This window comes from Hemitrygon akajei, chromosome 18 (genome assembly GCF_048418815.1).
Source record: "Hemitrygon akajei chromosome 18, sHemAka1.3, whole genome shotgun sequence".
NCBI lineage: Eukaryota > Metazoa > Chordata > Chondrichthyes > Myliobatiformes > Dasyatidae > Hemitrygon > Hemitrygon akajei.
In genome coordinates, this window is record NC_133141.1 from 65,435,301 (window position 1) to 65,452,298 (window position 16,998).

The 16,998-nt window shown below is 40.8% G+C and overlaps 1 protein-coding gene across 7 annotated transcripts in view; it reads left to right on the forward strand.

Moving 5' to 3' along the window:
* Positions 1-1,555: 1,555 nt before the first annotated feature.
* The window catches only part of LOC140741495 (phosphatidylinositol 5-phosphate 4-kinase type-2 beta-like), a 253,254-nt gene continuing 237,811 nt past the window's right edge, over positions 1,556-16,998 (forward strand). For 4 of the 7 annotated variants that reach the window (XM_073071757.1, XM_073071758.1, XM_073071761.1 and 1 more), the window contains exon 1: positions 1,556-1,953. In XM_073071757.1, coding sequence (XP_072927858.1) covers positions 1,822-1,953 — 132 coding nt within the window. In that variant the 5' untranslated portion in view covers positions 1,556-1,821. Of the gene's footprint in view, positions 1,954-2,460; positions 2,574-2,823; positions 2,971-16,998 lie in introns of those variants that run through there. The other 3 variants (XM_073071759.1, XM_073071763.1, XM_073071764.1) reach the window with 3 other exon arrangements.

Sequence of the window (16,998 nt, forward strand, 5' to 3'; positions counted from 1 at the left end):
TTCAAATGTGGCTACTGCTCTGCCATAGACTTTAAAAGAAAACTGAGAGACTTGTGCACACAACTCAGCACATCATGAAATCCAGCCTCCAGTCCGTGGACTCTATCTATACTTCTTGCTACCTCAGTAAGGCAGCCAGCATAATCAAAGACTCCGGCCACCCTGGATATTCTCTCTTCTCCATTCCATTGGGCAGAAGATACAAAAGCCTGGAAGTATATAAAACCAGGCTGAAGGACAGCTTTTATTCCACTGTTACAAGACCATTACACGGACTTCTTCTATGATAAGAGGGACTCTTACTTCACAATCTTCCTTTTCATGACCTTGCACCTTATTATCTGACTACACTGCACTTTCTCTGTCACTGGAATACTATATTCTGAATTCTCAAACTGCTTTTCTCGAGTCCTGCTTCAATGTACTGATGTGATGAAATGATCTGTATGGATGACATGCAAAACAAAGACTTTTCACTGTACCTCAGTACATGTAACAATAATAAACCAATTTACCATGGCAACATCAGTATAGAGCAAAGTAAATTAATTTCAAAGTACACTTATTATCACAGTACGTATATGGTATTGTATATTACTTTGAGATTAATTTTCTTGCAGGCATTCACAGTAGGACAAAGAAATACAACAGAATCAATGAAGAACTACTCACAAAGACTGACAAACAATCAATGTGCAAGGGAAAACACACTGTGCAAATACAAGAGCAAATAAATTAATAAATAACACTGACAACACGAGTTGCAGAGTCCTTGAAAGTGAGTGTATAGTTTGTGGAATCAGTTCAGTGTTGAGATGAGTGAAGTTATCCACACTGGTTCAGGAGCTTGATGGTTGAAGGGTATTAACTGTTCCTGAACCTGGTGGTGTGGGACCAAAAACTCCTGTACCTCCTCCCAATGTCAGCAACAAGAAGAGTGCACGGCCTGGATGGTGGGGGCCCTTGATGATGGATGCCTCTTATTGTGCCAGTGCTTGATGTAGATATGCTCAATCATGATGAGGGCCTTGCCTGTGATAGGCAGGGCTATATCCACCACTCTTTCTCCCTCAACTCCACTCACCTTTTTAACTCCAGCTCCTCATCTTTCTTTCTCCAGTCCTGCTGAAGGGTCTTGGCCCAAAACGTCAACTGCACTTTTTTCCATAGATGCTGCCTAGCCTGCTGAGTTCCTACAGCATTTTGCGTGTTGCTTGGATTTCCAACAGCTTAAATTTTCTCTTGTTTGTGATTGGTCCACCACTTTTTGTATGCTTTTCCCTTCTTGGGGATTGGTGTTTCCATACCAGGCTGTGACGCCCAGAAGTAGAAATTCAACTGGAACCCAGTGTAGATGAATGGTACAAACTGACACCGGTTTTACTGATGTTGTCAAATGCAATGTCATTAATATTTATTGCCATTAATTTGTAAATATTAGGACTACAGTAATTGTTGTTGCTGATAGATGGCAGTGTTTTCTACAATGTGGAACAGGGTAATGTTCATTTAGGTTGTAGAGGCTTCTTGCAGCAGCAGGGGGAGTAGTCTTAGAGTTCGGCAAAAGAAGCAGAGAGGCACAGAGACAGACAAACAAGAGACATTCACAGGGTTTTTGCTTCTCACTTCACAGGAGCTGCCATGACATTTGCTTCTTGCCTTCGAAATGCACCATTAGGCAGAGGAATTGTAAAGTACAAGCGCTGAAAGGCAGTACAGGAGCAAGGGGAAGGGAAAATTGCAGCAGGAGAGTATTAAGATATTCTTCTTGTGTGTAAATTTTTTGGAAGGTGGGGGGGGGGGGATTTTTTTGTACAAAAAATGGCAGCCAACTGTAGTGCTAGTGCCAGCAAGACCAAAACCAAGAAGAAGCACTTTGTGGCTCAGAAGGTAAAGCTATTCAGAGCCAGTGAACCCCTGCTCAGTGTCCTGATGTGGGGAGTCAATCACACTGTAAGTAAGATGAGATCTATCTCATATTTTTGCACCAATAAATATTGATTTATGTGTGCATTTAAATATGAAAAAAGATTGCATCTGGTCTTGGGGATGCCTTAAAATCGTCTTAACCATTTTCCTTTGCAGGAGTAAGATTATGCATTGATTTGAAAGAATGAGTAAACAGGATTAATTTTTAATTTGAGTTTTAAATTTTTGCACGAACGTTACCTGTTTTTGTTGAAGGAGGGGACAGATCTGAAGGCTTGTCAGGTTCCAAGATTAAAAGAGGGAAGAAAATTTCATTCAGTAATGAATGAAAAATATAATTAGAGGCTATTAATGAATATTTTAATGATCTGGATTAAAATTCTTTTCAATAAATTATTGATTTAAAAAACATGGGGAAAATATGTTGACATGTGAAAGGAAGAAAATATTCAGAATTATAGGCAAGTAGCTTGGGCCCGACCCGAGATAGGAGTTTGCTTTTAATAAAAAGAAAAAAATAATATTTAGTGATTTATTTTGAAGGGACGAGGAGGGGAGGCCGAGGTTTTATTTACTGGGATGTTTCAAGAGGAACATGATTTTATTTCGGCTTTCTTTAAGGAGGAGTTTGTTCCAACTGCCTGGTAGGAGGGTTTTTATTTTAGATTTTATTTTTATTCCCTCGTGGTTTTGGCGCCGGGTTTTAATTTGAGTTCTGATCCGGTGTCGGCCTCTGGGGCCCGTTAACTCCCCACGGCCTCGCTCAGGCATTGTCGAAAATTAGTTTATCAACAGTTATTAATTTTAAAAACCCACCTTTCGTCCGTAGCTGTTGTTTTCTGCGCCTCCTGCCAGTTTCGAAAGGGGAGCCCAGCAGGGCAACTCCGCCTCCATAGGTGGACGCTCTCAGGCGAGGCCGAGGCTTCTGCGGCCTAGTTTCTCCCTTTCTTAAACGGCCAAACACGTTCAATTGCTTAAACAACAAAAAAAAACTTTGCAAAGATGAAACCACATGTTTGGCAATAATGAGCAAGGATCTGGGTGATTATTTATTTTACTTTTTTGTCTGGTTACGTTCTTGTGCATTTGTGGCTCAATTATAATTTGGGGTTAAAAAATCTGTAATTTTAGAGCTAATGTCTGAAGTTAATGTTTTGCGCAGTTTTACATTTTGAATGTTTGTGTCTTAATCGTGTGTGTGTATAGTAGTTTATTTCTTTTACAGTATCCTCTATAGCACTGCTATGCCAAATGGTAAACTGGTATAAAGATCCCTTGCACATCCAGGGGCTAGTGTGGTGTTGCTTTTGAGATTGCGTGTCAATAGATATTTGTTTGCTGAATATTTTTAGGCAAGACTGGTGGATTGAGTGATCACAGAGATGGGGCTATCATGTTTCTGGTTCCATAGAGTCACGGAGTCCATCAAGTCCATATTGGCCTTCAAACATCCATTTGCCCTAGTTGCATTTTATTCTCTTATTGATTGCCCCAGATAATATCATTCTTCTACACTTATTGAACAATTTACAGCAAGCCAATTAGCATCTGTTCTTACACCCTTTGGGATGGAAGGGGGAAACTGGAGAAAACACAGGGAGAATATGCAAATTCAGCATGGACAGTATTGGAGTTCATGAATTAGGCGCAATGGTAGCTTAGCAGTTAGCGTGATGCTGTGACAGCCTGGTGTGTCGGAATTTGGAGTTCAATTCTGGCACCATCTGTAAGGAGTTTTCACATTCTCCCTGTGGCTGCATGGGTTTCCTCTGGGTGTTCAGGTTTCCTCCCAAAGTCCAAAGACTTACCAGTTAGTAGGTTACATGAGGTTCCTCCAGAAAAAGCAGGATCTCCCAGTGGCCACACATTTTAATTTCACGTCCCATTCCCATTCTGATATGTCTATCCATGGCCTTCTCTATTGTCAAGATGAAGCCACACTCAGATTGGAGGAACACCTTATTTGCCGGCTGGGTAGCCTCCAACCTGATGGCATGAACATTGACTTCTCTAACTTCCATTAATGCCCCTCCTCCCCTTCTTACCCCATCCCTGATATATTTCTTATTTTCTTTCTCCTTAGGCCTCACGTCCCATGATCCTTTCCCTTCTCCAGCTCTGTATCCCTTTTGTAAAATGTGTGCAGGATAGTTTTTTTGCAGCAATACATACAGATACCAACGAGAGAAGGGGCAATGTTGGATCTCCTGTTAGGGAATGAGATAGGTCAGGTGATGGAGGTATATGTTGGGGAGCACTTCGGGTCCAGTGATCACAATACCATTAGTTTCAATATAATTATGGAGAAGGATAGGAATGGACCTAGGGTTGAGATTTTTGATTGGAGAAAGGTTAACTTTGAGGAGATGCGAAAGGATTTAGAAGGAGTTGTTTGAGACAATTTGTTTTATGGGAAGGATGTAATAGAGAAATGGAGGTTATTTAAAGGTGAAATTTTGAGGATACAGAATCTTTCTGTTCCTATTAGGTTGAAAGGAAAGGTTAAAAGTTTGAGAGAGCTATGGTTTTCAAAGGATATTGGAAACTTGGTTTGGAAAAAGAGAGATATCTACAATAAATGTAGGCAGCATGGAATAAATGAGGTGCTTGAGGAATATAAAGAATGTAAAAAGAATCTTAAGAAAGAAATGAGAAAAGCTAAAAGAAGATTGCTTTGGCAAGTAAGGTGAAAATAAACCCAAAGGGTTTCTACAGTTATATTAATAGCAAAAGGACAGTGAGGGATAAAATTGGTCCCTTAGAGAATCAGAGTGGACAGCTATGTGTGCAGCCAAAAGAGGTGGGGGAGATTTTGAACAATTTCTTTTCTTCGGTATTCACCAAGGAGAAGGATATTGAATTGTGTAAGGTAAGGGAAAGAAGTAGGGAAGTTATGGAAACTATGATGATTAAAGAGGAGGAAGTACTGGTGCTTTTAAGGAATATAAAAGTGGATAAATCTCCAGTTCCTGACAGGATATGCCCTAGGACCTTGAGGGAAGCTAGTGTAGAAATAGCAGGAGCTCTGACAGAAATATTTTAAATGTCATTAGAAATGGGGATGGTGCCGGAGGATTGGCGTATTGCTCATGGTTCCGTTGTTTAAAAAGGGTTCTAAGAGTAAACCTAGCAATTATAGGCCTGTAAGTTTGATGTCAGTGGTGGATAAATTAATGGAAAGTATTCTTAGAGATGGTATATATAATTATCTGGATAGACAAGGTCTGATTAGGAACCGTCAACATAGATTTATGCGTGGAAGGTCATGTTTGACAAATCTTACTGAATTTTTTGAAGAGGTTACCAGGAAAGTTGACGAGCGTAAAGCAGTGGATGTTGTCTATATGGACTTCAGTAAGGCCTTTGACAAGGTTTCACACGGAAGGTTAGTTAGGAAGGTTTAATCGTTAGGTATTAATATTGAAGTAGTAAAATAGATTCAACAGTGGCTGGATGGGAGATGCCAGAGAGTAGTGGTGGATAACTGTTTGTCAGGTTGGAGGCCGGTGACTATGGTGTGCCTCAGGGATCTGTACTGGGTCCAATGTTGTTTGTCATATACATTAATGATCTGGATGATGGGTTGGTAAATTGGATTAGTAAGTATGCAGATCATACTAAAGATAATAGGTGGCGTTGTGGATAATGAAGTAGGTTTTCAAAGCTAGCAGAGAGCTTTAGGCCAGTTAGAAGAGTGGGCTGAAAGATGGCAGATGGAGTTTAATGCTGATAAGTGTGAGGTGCTACATTTTGGTAGGACTAATCAAAATAGGACATACATGGTAAATGGTAGGGCATTGAGGAATGCAGTAGAACAGAGTGATCTAGGAATAATGGTGCATAGTTCCCTGAAGGTGGAATCTCATGTGGATAGGGTGGTGAAGAAAGCTTTTGGTATGTTGGCCTTTATAAATCAGAGCATTGAGTATAGGAGTTGGGATGTAATGTTAAAATTGTACAAGGCATTGGTGAGGCCGAATTTGGAGTATTGTGTGCAGTTCTAGTCACCGAATTATAGGAAATGTCAACAAAATAGAGAGAGTACAGGGAAGATTTACTAGGATGTTACCTGAGTTTCAGCACCTAAGTTACATAGGAAGGTTGAACAAGTTAGGTCTTTATTCTTTGGAGTGTAGAAGGTTGAGGGGGGACTTGATAGAGGTAGTTAAAATTATGAGGGGGATAGATAGAGTTGACGTGGATAGGCTTTTTCCATTGGGAGTAGGGGAGATTCAAACAAGAGGACATGAGTTGAGAGTTAGGGGGCAAAAGTTTAGGGGTAACATGAGGGGGAACTTCTTTACTCAGAGAGCGGTAGCTGTGTGGAATGAGCTTCTAGTAGAAGTCGTAGAGGCAGGTTTGGTATTGTCATGTAACGTAAAATTGGATAGGTATATGGACAGGGAAGGAATGGAGGATCATGGGCTGAGTGCAGGTCGGTGGGACTAGGTGAGAGTAAGTGTTCGGCACGGACTAGAAGGGCCGAGATGGCCTGTTTCCGTGCTGTAGTTGTTATATAGTTATTTCTCCCATGAGATGGCTTTCCGGAGATCATACCTGCACTCTTATAGCATTGTTGATCTCCAGACTTGAATACCTCCGATTTGGCGCTCAGCAAATTCTGGATTTCATTCTTCCAGGGCTTCTTATTGGGGTAGACCCCGAGTTGGAAGTTGGTAAGTGGAACTGCCGGTGTCTTTTTAACTTGATGGTTGGTGATTTTGCGTTTTCAAAGGTCAAGCTACGTTATGAAAGCCAGCTGTTACTCTGGTGGTTTGTGGAATATTCTTTGGGTTTAAATTAATATTTCAACAGTATCTGATCCCTGCAGAGTCAAACCATTTGTCTATTTTTGATCCCTAGTGTTCTCCTGAACATCCTGGCTAAGAAATGTAGACAAACACCAAAGCAAGAATAGGAAGAGTTAACCAGATCTGATATGTTCTTCCTCCTCCCTAGTCCAGTTGTGGTGCCCTATTGATATTGAGGCAAAAAGCAAACTGGGTTGTGGTATAATGTTGTTCAACCTAGTTGTCCATTGAGAAAGCAGAAAAGTGCTGGACATGAGCAGCATATGTGGATAAAGAAAAGGGTTAATTTTTCAGGCTGATTAACTGATAAAAGTGAAGAGTTAGTCATATTAGTCATATTTTAAGTTCAGCGGTGGATACTGGATAAGTACTACATAATGTTGACATGGATTTGTTTCTGTACTGTATGACTAAAACAAGAGAGTTACTTCGAAATCCGATAGGTGATTTCACTGGAAACTTGCACCAAGCATGGTTAGTACATGGAACACCCTGCTACACAGGGAAATTAATGCACTTAAGGGGAAATTTAATAAAACGCAAAGGACAAACGATAAAAATATTGAAGGTTGAGAAGGTTGCATTCCGAGAAAACTGTATCTCAGAGTGTTTGGTTTTCATTTGTGACTGATGTAAGGGTGAATTTCTGTTACATGAACTGTCATAAAGTGAGGGGTCACCTGCTGTACTGAGAAGGTGGGGTGAGGTAGGGTGGGGAGATAACACCAAGACTGAGTGACTCAAATACCTTGCTCCTGTTGTAAAATGATGTGATTGGTTACTTTTATAAATTAATTTTGTATCCCAATCTGTGAAAGTGGGTGAGGTGTAGATTGATGTCAGGAATCCATATTAGTCTGGGGGAGGGGACATGTTCTACATTCAGTGGCCACTTTATTGGATACCTCTTGTATACATAATAAAATGGCCACAGAGTATATGTGGTCTTCTGCTGCTGTTGTAACATGTGGTTATTTGAGTTACTATCACCTTCCTGTCAGATTGAACCAGTCTGGCCATTCTCCAATCTCTCTCAATAATGAGGCACTTTTGCTCCTAGAACTGCCACTCACTGGATTTTCTTTTGTTTTCCACACCATTCTCTGTAAACTCTAGAGATTGTTGTGTGTGAAAATTCCAGGAGATCAGCAGTTTCTGAGATACTCAAACCACCCCGTCTGGCACCAACAATCATTCCACGGTCAAAAGCACTTAGATCAGATTTCTTCCCCATTCCGATGTTTGGTCTGAACAACAACTGAACTTCTTGACCATGTCTGCGTGTTCTTATGCATTGAGTTTCAGCCACATGATTGGCTGTTTAGATATTTGCATTAATAAGCAAGTGTACAGGTGTACCTAATAAAGTGGCCACTGACTGTGTGTGAAACCTAATTGGAATACCCAGTAATTAGTCTTGTGACTCTTGGGGAAATTGGGTCAGATGGAAAAAGGGAATAACAGCAGAAATTCACTTCCCCAATAAGGTAATAATGATCTCTATGAACCTGCAAAAGTATGTCTCTCAGGGGATTGTGAGCTAAACCAGTTCTGTACGTCGATGAATTTATGCTTCACAATCATCCTAACTGCATGGATGATCTTTTGGGCAGGTGTGCTGCTTGTTCTGGTGTTTGACATGCAACCTTTAAATCACAGAGAATTTGTTGCAAAATACTCAGCAGGTCAGGCAGCATCTGGGAATCTACAATATTAAAATTTTGGCTCTGCAACTTCTGAACTAACTTTTAAATCATCCATTGAGCTTCAAGAAATTGAATATTTGGTATTGGTTTGTTATTGTCGCATGTCAATGAAATATTGGGTATTTATTATTGTATGTACTGAGATACAGTGAAAACCTTTTGCATGCTATTCAGACAGATCATTCATGCAGAAGTACATTGAGATAGTGAAGAACAATACAGAATGCAGAATATACAGAGTGTTACATTTACAGAGAAAGTGTAGTAGACATTAGGAAATCAATGTGAAAATAAGAAAAAATGTAGTTTGCTTAAAGATTTAAAAAGGTCTTAGCACAATTCTTAGAAGTCCAGAATAAAGTTTATTATCACTGAAATTTGTTGTTCTGTGGCAATAATATAGTGCACGACATAAAATATACTATTCATTCCAATAAGAAATGTATATAAAATATATTAAGTTGTGCAAAAATAGTAAGGTAGTGTTCAGGAGTTCATTGTCCCTTCAGAAATTTGATGATGGAAGGGAAGGAGGTGTTCCTAAAACGTTGAGCCCTCAGGCTCCTGTACCACCTCTGTGGTAGTAATGAGAAGAAAGCATGTCCTGGGGGCTGCGGATCCTTAATAATGGATACCCCTTTTTTTGAGGCGTCACCTTTTGAAGATGTCATCAATGGTTCAAAGTTCAATGTACATTTATTATCTAATATGTATACATTATAGAACCTTGAGATTCATCTTACAGACAGCCACAAAACAAGATACTCAAGAGAACCCATTTTTTATAAAAAGACCGACAAACTCCCGATGTGCACAGAGCGAGAGAGAGAGAAAACAAATCGTGCAAACAGTAAAAGTAAACAAGTAGCATTTAGAACGAAAGTGAGTCCTCAGATACAAAGTGCAGTGCAACCAGAACAGGCCTACAGCCGAGTAGCGAGACTTAATGAGATACATGAAAGCCATTAGTGGGGAACAGAGTCACTGCTGAGCATTCCTATCAGCCCTCCCTTTGACATCTGGTATAATCCTCTGCTTGTATTCTCACCTTCTAACTTCCCTCATTCCAACTTTATGTTAATTAAGCGTGCCACAGTAGCGTGGTGGTTCGCGTGATATTGTTACAGTTCGGGGCATCGGAGTTTGGAGTTTAATTCTGGTGTTCTGGTGTTTTATCTTTTGCTTCATCCAAAACATGAGTAATTAGAATTACAGTCACTGGCTGTGCAACTTCAAAGTCTTCAGTCTTGCACAGATCATCAATACTCCCACATTGGGTGTGTGATTGAGACTCTAGGTGCCAACTAGACCATTAGCTCATGTGACCTGTATCTTTAGTTGATACTTTTGTCTGAAATTTGTTATGGGTATGAAATTATTCTCATGTCTCCTCTCCCATTGTTGACTTAGTGAGCATAAGTCCCTGTAGCTAACTGTCTGTGTGACAGTCCATCACATCACAGGTTTCGGAAAGACCCTTTCTCCCATGCATCCCTCTGGTTACTCTCCTTCTCTTTCTCTCATGGTCCACATGCTTCTATCTGATTCCTCCTCCTTCAGCCCTTTACCTCTTCTACCTATCACCTCCTAGCTTCTCACTTTACCTCTTCCCCCACCCACTCACCTTCTCCCTCGCCTGGTTTCTTCCATATCTTGTCAGCTTGTACTTCTTCTTCTCCCTCCACCATCTTATTCTGGCTTCTTCCCCCTTCCTTTCCATTCCTGTTGAAGCTTCTTGGCCTGAAACATCTACTGTTTGTTCTACTCCATAGATGCTGTCTGGTCTGCTGAGTTCCTCCAGAATTTTGTGTGTTGTTCTGGATTTCCAGAGTCTGCGGAATTTCTTGTATTTAGAATTTGTTCTGTCATTCTTATCAATTTGCTTAAGCAACTCTTCAAAAGCAAGTCAACCACTCAAAAAAAAATCAGAGGTTCTTGTGACAGGTTTAATTAAAGTATCCTGTGTTTGGGTAAGATTAGAAACGTAGGGTTGCCAAGCTATATATTTTGGACCTGGTGTTTAGCTTCCAAAAACGGAGCAACTGACTTAATCTAGTGCTTTTGATGCAAGGGATAACACATAAGATAAACATTTTGCCTTGATGGTGTATTGGAAATCTTGCTTGACAAATTGGTTAGAATTCTTTAGAAATTAACAAGCAGGATGGACAAAGAAGAGCCAGTGGAAGTTATTTACTTGGACTTTCTGAAGGCCTTTGGCAAGGTCCCACACATGAGGCTGCTAAACACGCCCTTGGAATTAAAAGGAATACACTAGCACTCTCACCCTTAAGTTTCAACTTTGGCTCCTCCCACTTTCTCCAAACTCGAAGGGCATCCATGGACACCTACAGTGGCCTCAGCTATGCCTGCCTTTTCATTGGCTATGTAGAACAGTTCCAACTCTTCCTCTTCAAATGCTCTCCAAACTTCCTGCGCTACTTTTACTGCAATGATGCTGTTTCATGCACCCATGCTGTGCTCGTCAGTTTCATCAACTTTGCCTCTAACTTCCATCTTGCCCTTAAATTAACTCAGCCCATTTCTGACACCTCTCTCCCCTTTCTCAATCTCTCTATCTCTGTCACTGGAGATGAACTGTCTACCAACATCTTTTATAAACCTACTGTTTTGACTATATTCTTCTCACCCTGGCTCCTGTAAAAATGCACTCCACTCACTTGTTCCCAAAATGAAGCTTTCCTTTCTGGGACATCAGAGATGTTCTCCTTCAAAGAACAAGATTTCCCTTCCTTCACCATTGATGCTACCTTCACCTGCATCTCCTCCATTTCCCAGACATCTGTGCTCACCCCGTCTTCCTGCTGTCTTAACAGGGATAGAGTTCCTCTTGTCCTCACCTACCACCCCATAAGCCTCTGCATCCAACACATTGTTCTCTGCAGCTACCACCATCTTCAACAGGATCCTACCATCAAAAACATCTTTACCTTCTCCTCCCTCATCCCACTCCCTGCTTTCTGCAGAGATTGCTCTCTTGTCCATTTGTCCCTCGCCACTAATCTCCCTCCTGGCACAAATGCCTGCAAATGACAGAAATGCTACACCTGCCCATTCATCTTCATTCAGACCCCCAAATAGTCCTTTCAGGTGAGGCAATAATTCACCTCTGCTCCATCCACCAAAAGCAGAATTTCTCAGTGACCAACTATTTTAATTCCTATCCTCATTCCCATTCCAACATGTCAATCCATGGTGAGGCCACTCTCAGGTAGAGGATCAACACCTCATATTCTGTCTAGGTAGCTTCCAATCTGATAGCATGAATAACGATTTTTTTCCCCTTCCGATAGTTTATTTTTATACTTACCCTTCACTCTTTTTATTCCCCACTCTGACCTCTTGCTTCTCCTCGTCACCTACCTGTCGCCACCGTCTGGTGACGTTCCATTTTTCCCTTTCTCCCATCGTCCATTCTCCTCTCCTATCAGATTGCTTCTTCAGCTCTTTACCTTTCCCACCCACCTGGCTTCACCAATCATCTTCTAGCTTGTCCTCCTTCCCCTTCCCCCAGCTATTTATTCTGGCATCTTCCCTTTACTTTCCAGTCCTGAAGAAGGGTCTTGGCCTGAAATGTCGACTATTTATTAATTTCCGTAGATGCTTCTTGACCTGAGTTCCTCCAGCATTTTGTGTGTTTTGCTTCAGATAGAAGATTGGCCGACTGGCAGATGGCATTGAGTGGGAATTATGGAGGCCTTTTCTGTTTGGCTGCTGTTGGATGACTAGTGGTGTTCTGCAGAGTTGCTGGTGGATCCAGTAGTTTTCATGTTAAGGTCAATGAAGGGGAAATATAGAATCGATGGCTTTGTGGCCAAGTTTGCAGATGATACAAAGATGGGTGGAATGGCAGGGAGTGTTGACCTAAACCTGCTCCTGTGTATTCTGGTCTTATTGAACCACTACTGTCTACAGCTTCTTACGTTCCTACACGTTCGAATTGCTGCTTCAGACCATGATGAAAACTATAAAGGTACTTTCAACAGTACATCTGTAGAAATTTGTTTATAGATCTTACTAAGAATAAACCCACATGTGACATTGCAACTTGAAATGACACAATAGAGGTTCTTTGCGTGAGATTAATCTTTCCATTTGTGTTAAGTGTTGCAACTTCAGAAATTGTTGACTTTTCTTCATTTATCTTAGTGTGACCTAAAAGTTGTCTTTCAGAGTTAATTCACAACAGGACTTTAAAATTATTTTTGTGGGGGGTGGTGGAATTTGATCTGTGTAGTATTAAGTGCAATGTGCAAAGGACAAACAAAAATAGAAATAGTTAAAAATAACACAGCAAGGGAAGGTTAATCTTAAAGCATCTATAGCAGATAGTGAGCTTAGGTCCAAAATGCATGAATCAGCAAAACTGTAGTAATGGGGGTAGTACTAGTACAATCACTGGGGTTGAGTATGATATTCTCTTAAGGGTTGTCTATTGGTGGGTCCTCAGGTGGCTGTAGAGGCCGATCTGGGATCCACATATTCTGGTGCAGTGTAGACAAGAGTAAGTGGTGACTGTGGTTAGTGGTTGGGTCTTTTGGTTGTTCAGTCTCTCCTTTCACAGCTGTTGTTTGTTCTCTGTGGCACAGTGGTGGTCATTCTCAAGTAGTACAGCTCCCTTTTAAACAGATTTCCTCCAGGTGTATCTGTTGAGTAGAAAGTTTTTAGATCTAATGTCGAATTTCTCCAGGCTAATTTTGATGTATTTCCTTTGCCCACCAGGGGCTCACTGACCTTCCTTCAACTGGGAGTAAAGGATCTGTTTGGGTAGTCGTGAGTTAGGCGTCCCAATGACATGACCTATCCATCGGGGTTTGGTATTTCTTTACCATGATGGAGATGCTGTTCATGTTGGCCTCCTCGAGTACGCTGCTGCTAGTGTATTTCTCCTTCCAGCTGATCCTCAAAATCTTTTATAAGGTTCTTTGGTGGTTTTGTTCAAGGGCTTTCAGGTGCCTACTGTTGGTGTCCATGATTCAGCTCCATACAGTAATGTAAGAATCAATAGAAAAAGTTATGTTTGGACCTCTAGGTCGCGGTCCTCAAAGACTTTCTTACTTAATTTTGCATAGGTGCCACTAACACTACTCAGCATAATACAGAAAGTGAAGATTGATAATGTTAAAGCATCCACAGCAGATAGTAAGGTTAGACAAAAACGTTTGACTCAGCAAGATTGTACATTGGGGATGCTCAGTGGCTGTTTTATAAAAGCTCTTACTGATAATTTGGGTGGTGGGGTGGAGATGCATCTCTACCAAAGGAGATGTAAGGGGCTTTGTCCTTCCTCTAGCCTGCAGGTCACCCTTGGGCAAGGTGTAGCACCTGCTTAGGCCCCCAATCGGTCACATGAAACCATGAGATCAGGCGGTGGATGGTCGTTTGAGCAGCTGATGCGTATCACAAATCCTGGTTATGTGACCATTGATGCCAGACAATCTCTGAAGAGTGTTGACCGTGGCTAAGGTCACTTGTAAAAACACTGCCCAGAAGAATTTACCAAGAGTAATCATCAGGAGACCATCATCACCCACGTCGTATGACATGGCACATAATAATGAAGCAAATATCTGTCAAATTGATAAGGTGATGAAAATTAGCAGGGGGTGGACATTAAAATAATTTTTTAATTGATGTGCTTTTCATGTGTCTTTGAGGATGGCCTAAGGAGCTTTACAGTCAATGAAGTAATTCTGAGGTGTAGTCTCTGTCCTAATACAGAAAAGATGCCATTCATTTGATGTCAAAGTTCAAAGTAAATTTATTATGGAGGTACATTTATGTCACTATTAACAACCCTGAGATTCATTTTCTTGTGGACAAACTCAATAAATCCAAGAACCATATTAGAATCAATAGAAGAATTGGGGTGGGCAAATAACCAGTCTGCAAAAGATAACAAACATTGCAAATATAAAAGAGAAAATAATAATAAACAATAAATATTGAGAATGAGATAAAAAGTCCTTGAAAGTGAGCCCATAAGTTGCGTGAACAGTTCAGTGATGGGGCAAGTGAAGGTGAATGAAGTTAGCCCCACTGGTTCAAAGGCCTGATGGTTGAAGTGGAAGAACTGTTCCTGAACCTGGTAGTGAGAGTCCTGAGGCTCCTGTACCTTCTTTCTCATGGCAGCATGAGAAGAGAGCTTGACCTGGGTGGTGTGAGTCCCTGATGATGGATGCTGCTTTCCTGTGACAGTGCTCCATGTAGATGTGCTCAATGGGGTGGGGGGGGGGGTGCTTTACCTGTGATGGACTGGGCTATATCCACTACTTTTTGTACAATTTTCTGTTCAAGGGCATTGGTGTTTCCATACCAGGCTGTGATGCAACCAGTCAATTCACTCTCCACCATACATCTACAGAAGTTTGTCAAAGTTTTAGGTGTCATGCCAAATCTTTGCAAACTCCCAGGGAAGTAGAGTTGTTACTATGCTTTCTTCATAATTGCAGTTGTGTGCTTGGCCCAGGACAGGTCCTCTGAAAAGATAACACTGTGGAATCTAAAGTTGCTCACCCTCTCCACCTCTGATCCATTGATGAGGACTGGGTCATGGACCTCTGATTTCCTCCTCCTGAAGTCAATAATCAGCTCCTTGGTCTTACTGGCATTGAGTGAGAGGTTGTTGTTTATGGCACCACCATCCCCCACCCCCTGTAGGCTGATTTGTCATCACCTTTGATTTGGCCAATGAGGATATTGAGGCCAAGGTCTTGAAGCTTAGTGTTTAGTTTTGAAGGGTTAACGATATTGAATGCTGAGCTGTAGCCAATTAAGAGCATCCTGATGTATGCATCTTTGCTGTCCAGATGATCCAGGGTTGAATGAAGACACTTCTCAGGCAGGAGTTGATGTGTTTTATCACCAACCTTTTTAAGCATTTCATCACAATGGATGTCACTGAGGAAGTTTACCACATTTTTCTTGGGCACTGGTATAATTGTGGGTTGCTTGAAGCAGCTTGGTACCTCATGAAGTGAGAGGTTAAAGATATTGGTGAACACTCTAACCAGTTGATCAGCACAGGTCTTTAGTACCTGGTCAGGGACCCCATCTGGACTGGGTGCTTTCTGCAATTTCACCCTCCTGAAGGTTGCTGTCATGTTGACCTCAGAAACTGAAATCACAGGGTGATCAGTGCTGTGGGAATTTGTGAAGGTTCTGCCATTTTTTGACGGTCAAAGTAAGCATAGAAGGCATTGAGCTCATCTGGAAGCAAAGCCCTGTTGTCACCTCTGTCGCTTGATTTCATTTGGTAGGAGGTAGTATTCAAGCCCTTCCACAGCTGTCAGGCATCCTTCATTGATTCAAGTTTGGTCAGGAATTGCCACTTAGCCCATGAGATGACTTTCCAGAAATTGTATCTGGACCTTTTGTATCTTACTTGGTCGCAGATTGCAGATCTCGTAGTTCATCCAGGGTTTCTGGTTGGGGAAGACTCTGAATGTTTTTAATAGGACACACTTGTCTACAACTGTTTTTTTTAAGTCCGTGACAACTGTGGTGTATTCATTCATATTCACTGATGAGTCCTTGGACACAGCCCAGACCACCAACTCGAAGTAATCCCATAACCTCTTCCTCTGCTTCCTGCAACCACCACTTTGTTGTCCTCTTCTCTGGAGCCTTGCTCTTTAGCCTCTTAATATGATCAGATAATCTGATTATGGTCATGTTGACTGAAGGCTAATAATTAACCAGGACAATGGGGTGAACTCCCTTGCCTTTCTCTTTAAAAAGAAATGTTTTTTAATGTTCCAACAACAACACACAAAAGCGCTGGAGCAAGTTGGGCAGTATTGATGGAGAGAAATTAGATTAAATATCTGAATATACATTAATGTGTAAATAATAACTTATTTATCGAGCACTTTTCATTCAAGTGATGTAGTTCAAAGGCTTTACAATGGAATAAAGTGCAAACTTGAAAATAAAAGAAAATATAAAATTAAAAGGCAAAGATGTCAGTTAGAAGCAAGGTTAAATAAATGGGTTTTGAGTTAGTGTTTAAAAGTGTCAACTCACAGTTTCAGGTATTGATTTCCACAGTTTAGGGGCATAGTTCAATCAAACTGACCTAATTATTTTTTGAGGGAGATTGTTTAAATTTAAGGGATTGGTGAAAGAAGATGAAAGCAATTCTGTGATATACATTGGTCCCATACCATTATGAGCTTTAAAAACAAGTAAAAGAACTTTAAAATCAATTCTAAAAGATTCAGGAAGCCAATGCAGAGCAGCTAGTATAGTTGAGATATACAGTGCCTGTAAAAAGTATTCACCTCCTCTTGAAAGTTTTCACGTTTTACAACATTGAATCTCAGTGGATTTAATTCGGCTTTTTTTTTGACACTGTTCAACAGAAAAATATTTTTGTGTCAAAGTGAAAATGGATCTCTACAAAGTGATTTAAGTAATTCAAATACAAAACACATAATAATTGACAAGTATTCACCCTCTTCAAGTCAGTATTTAATAGATGCACCTTTGGCAACAATTACAGCCTTGAGTCTGTGTGGATAAGTCTATCA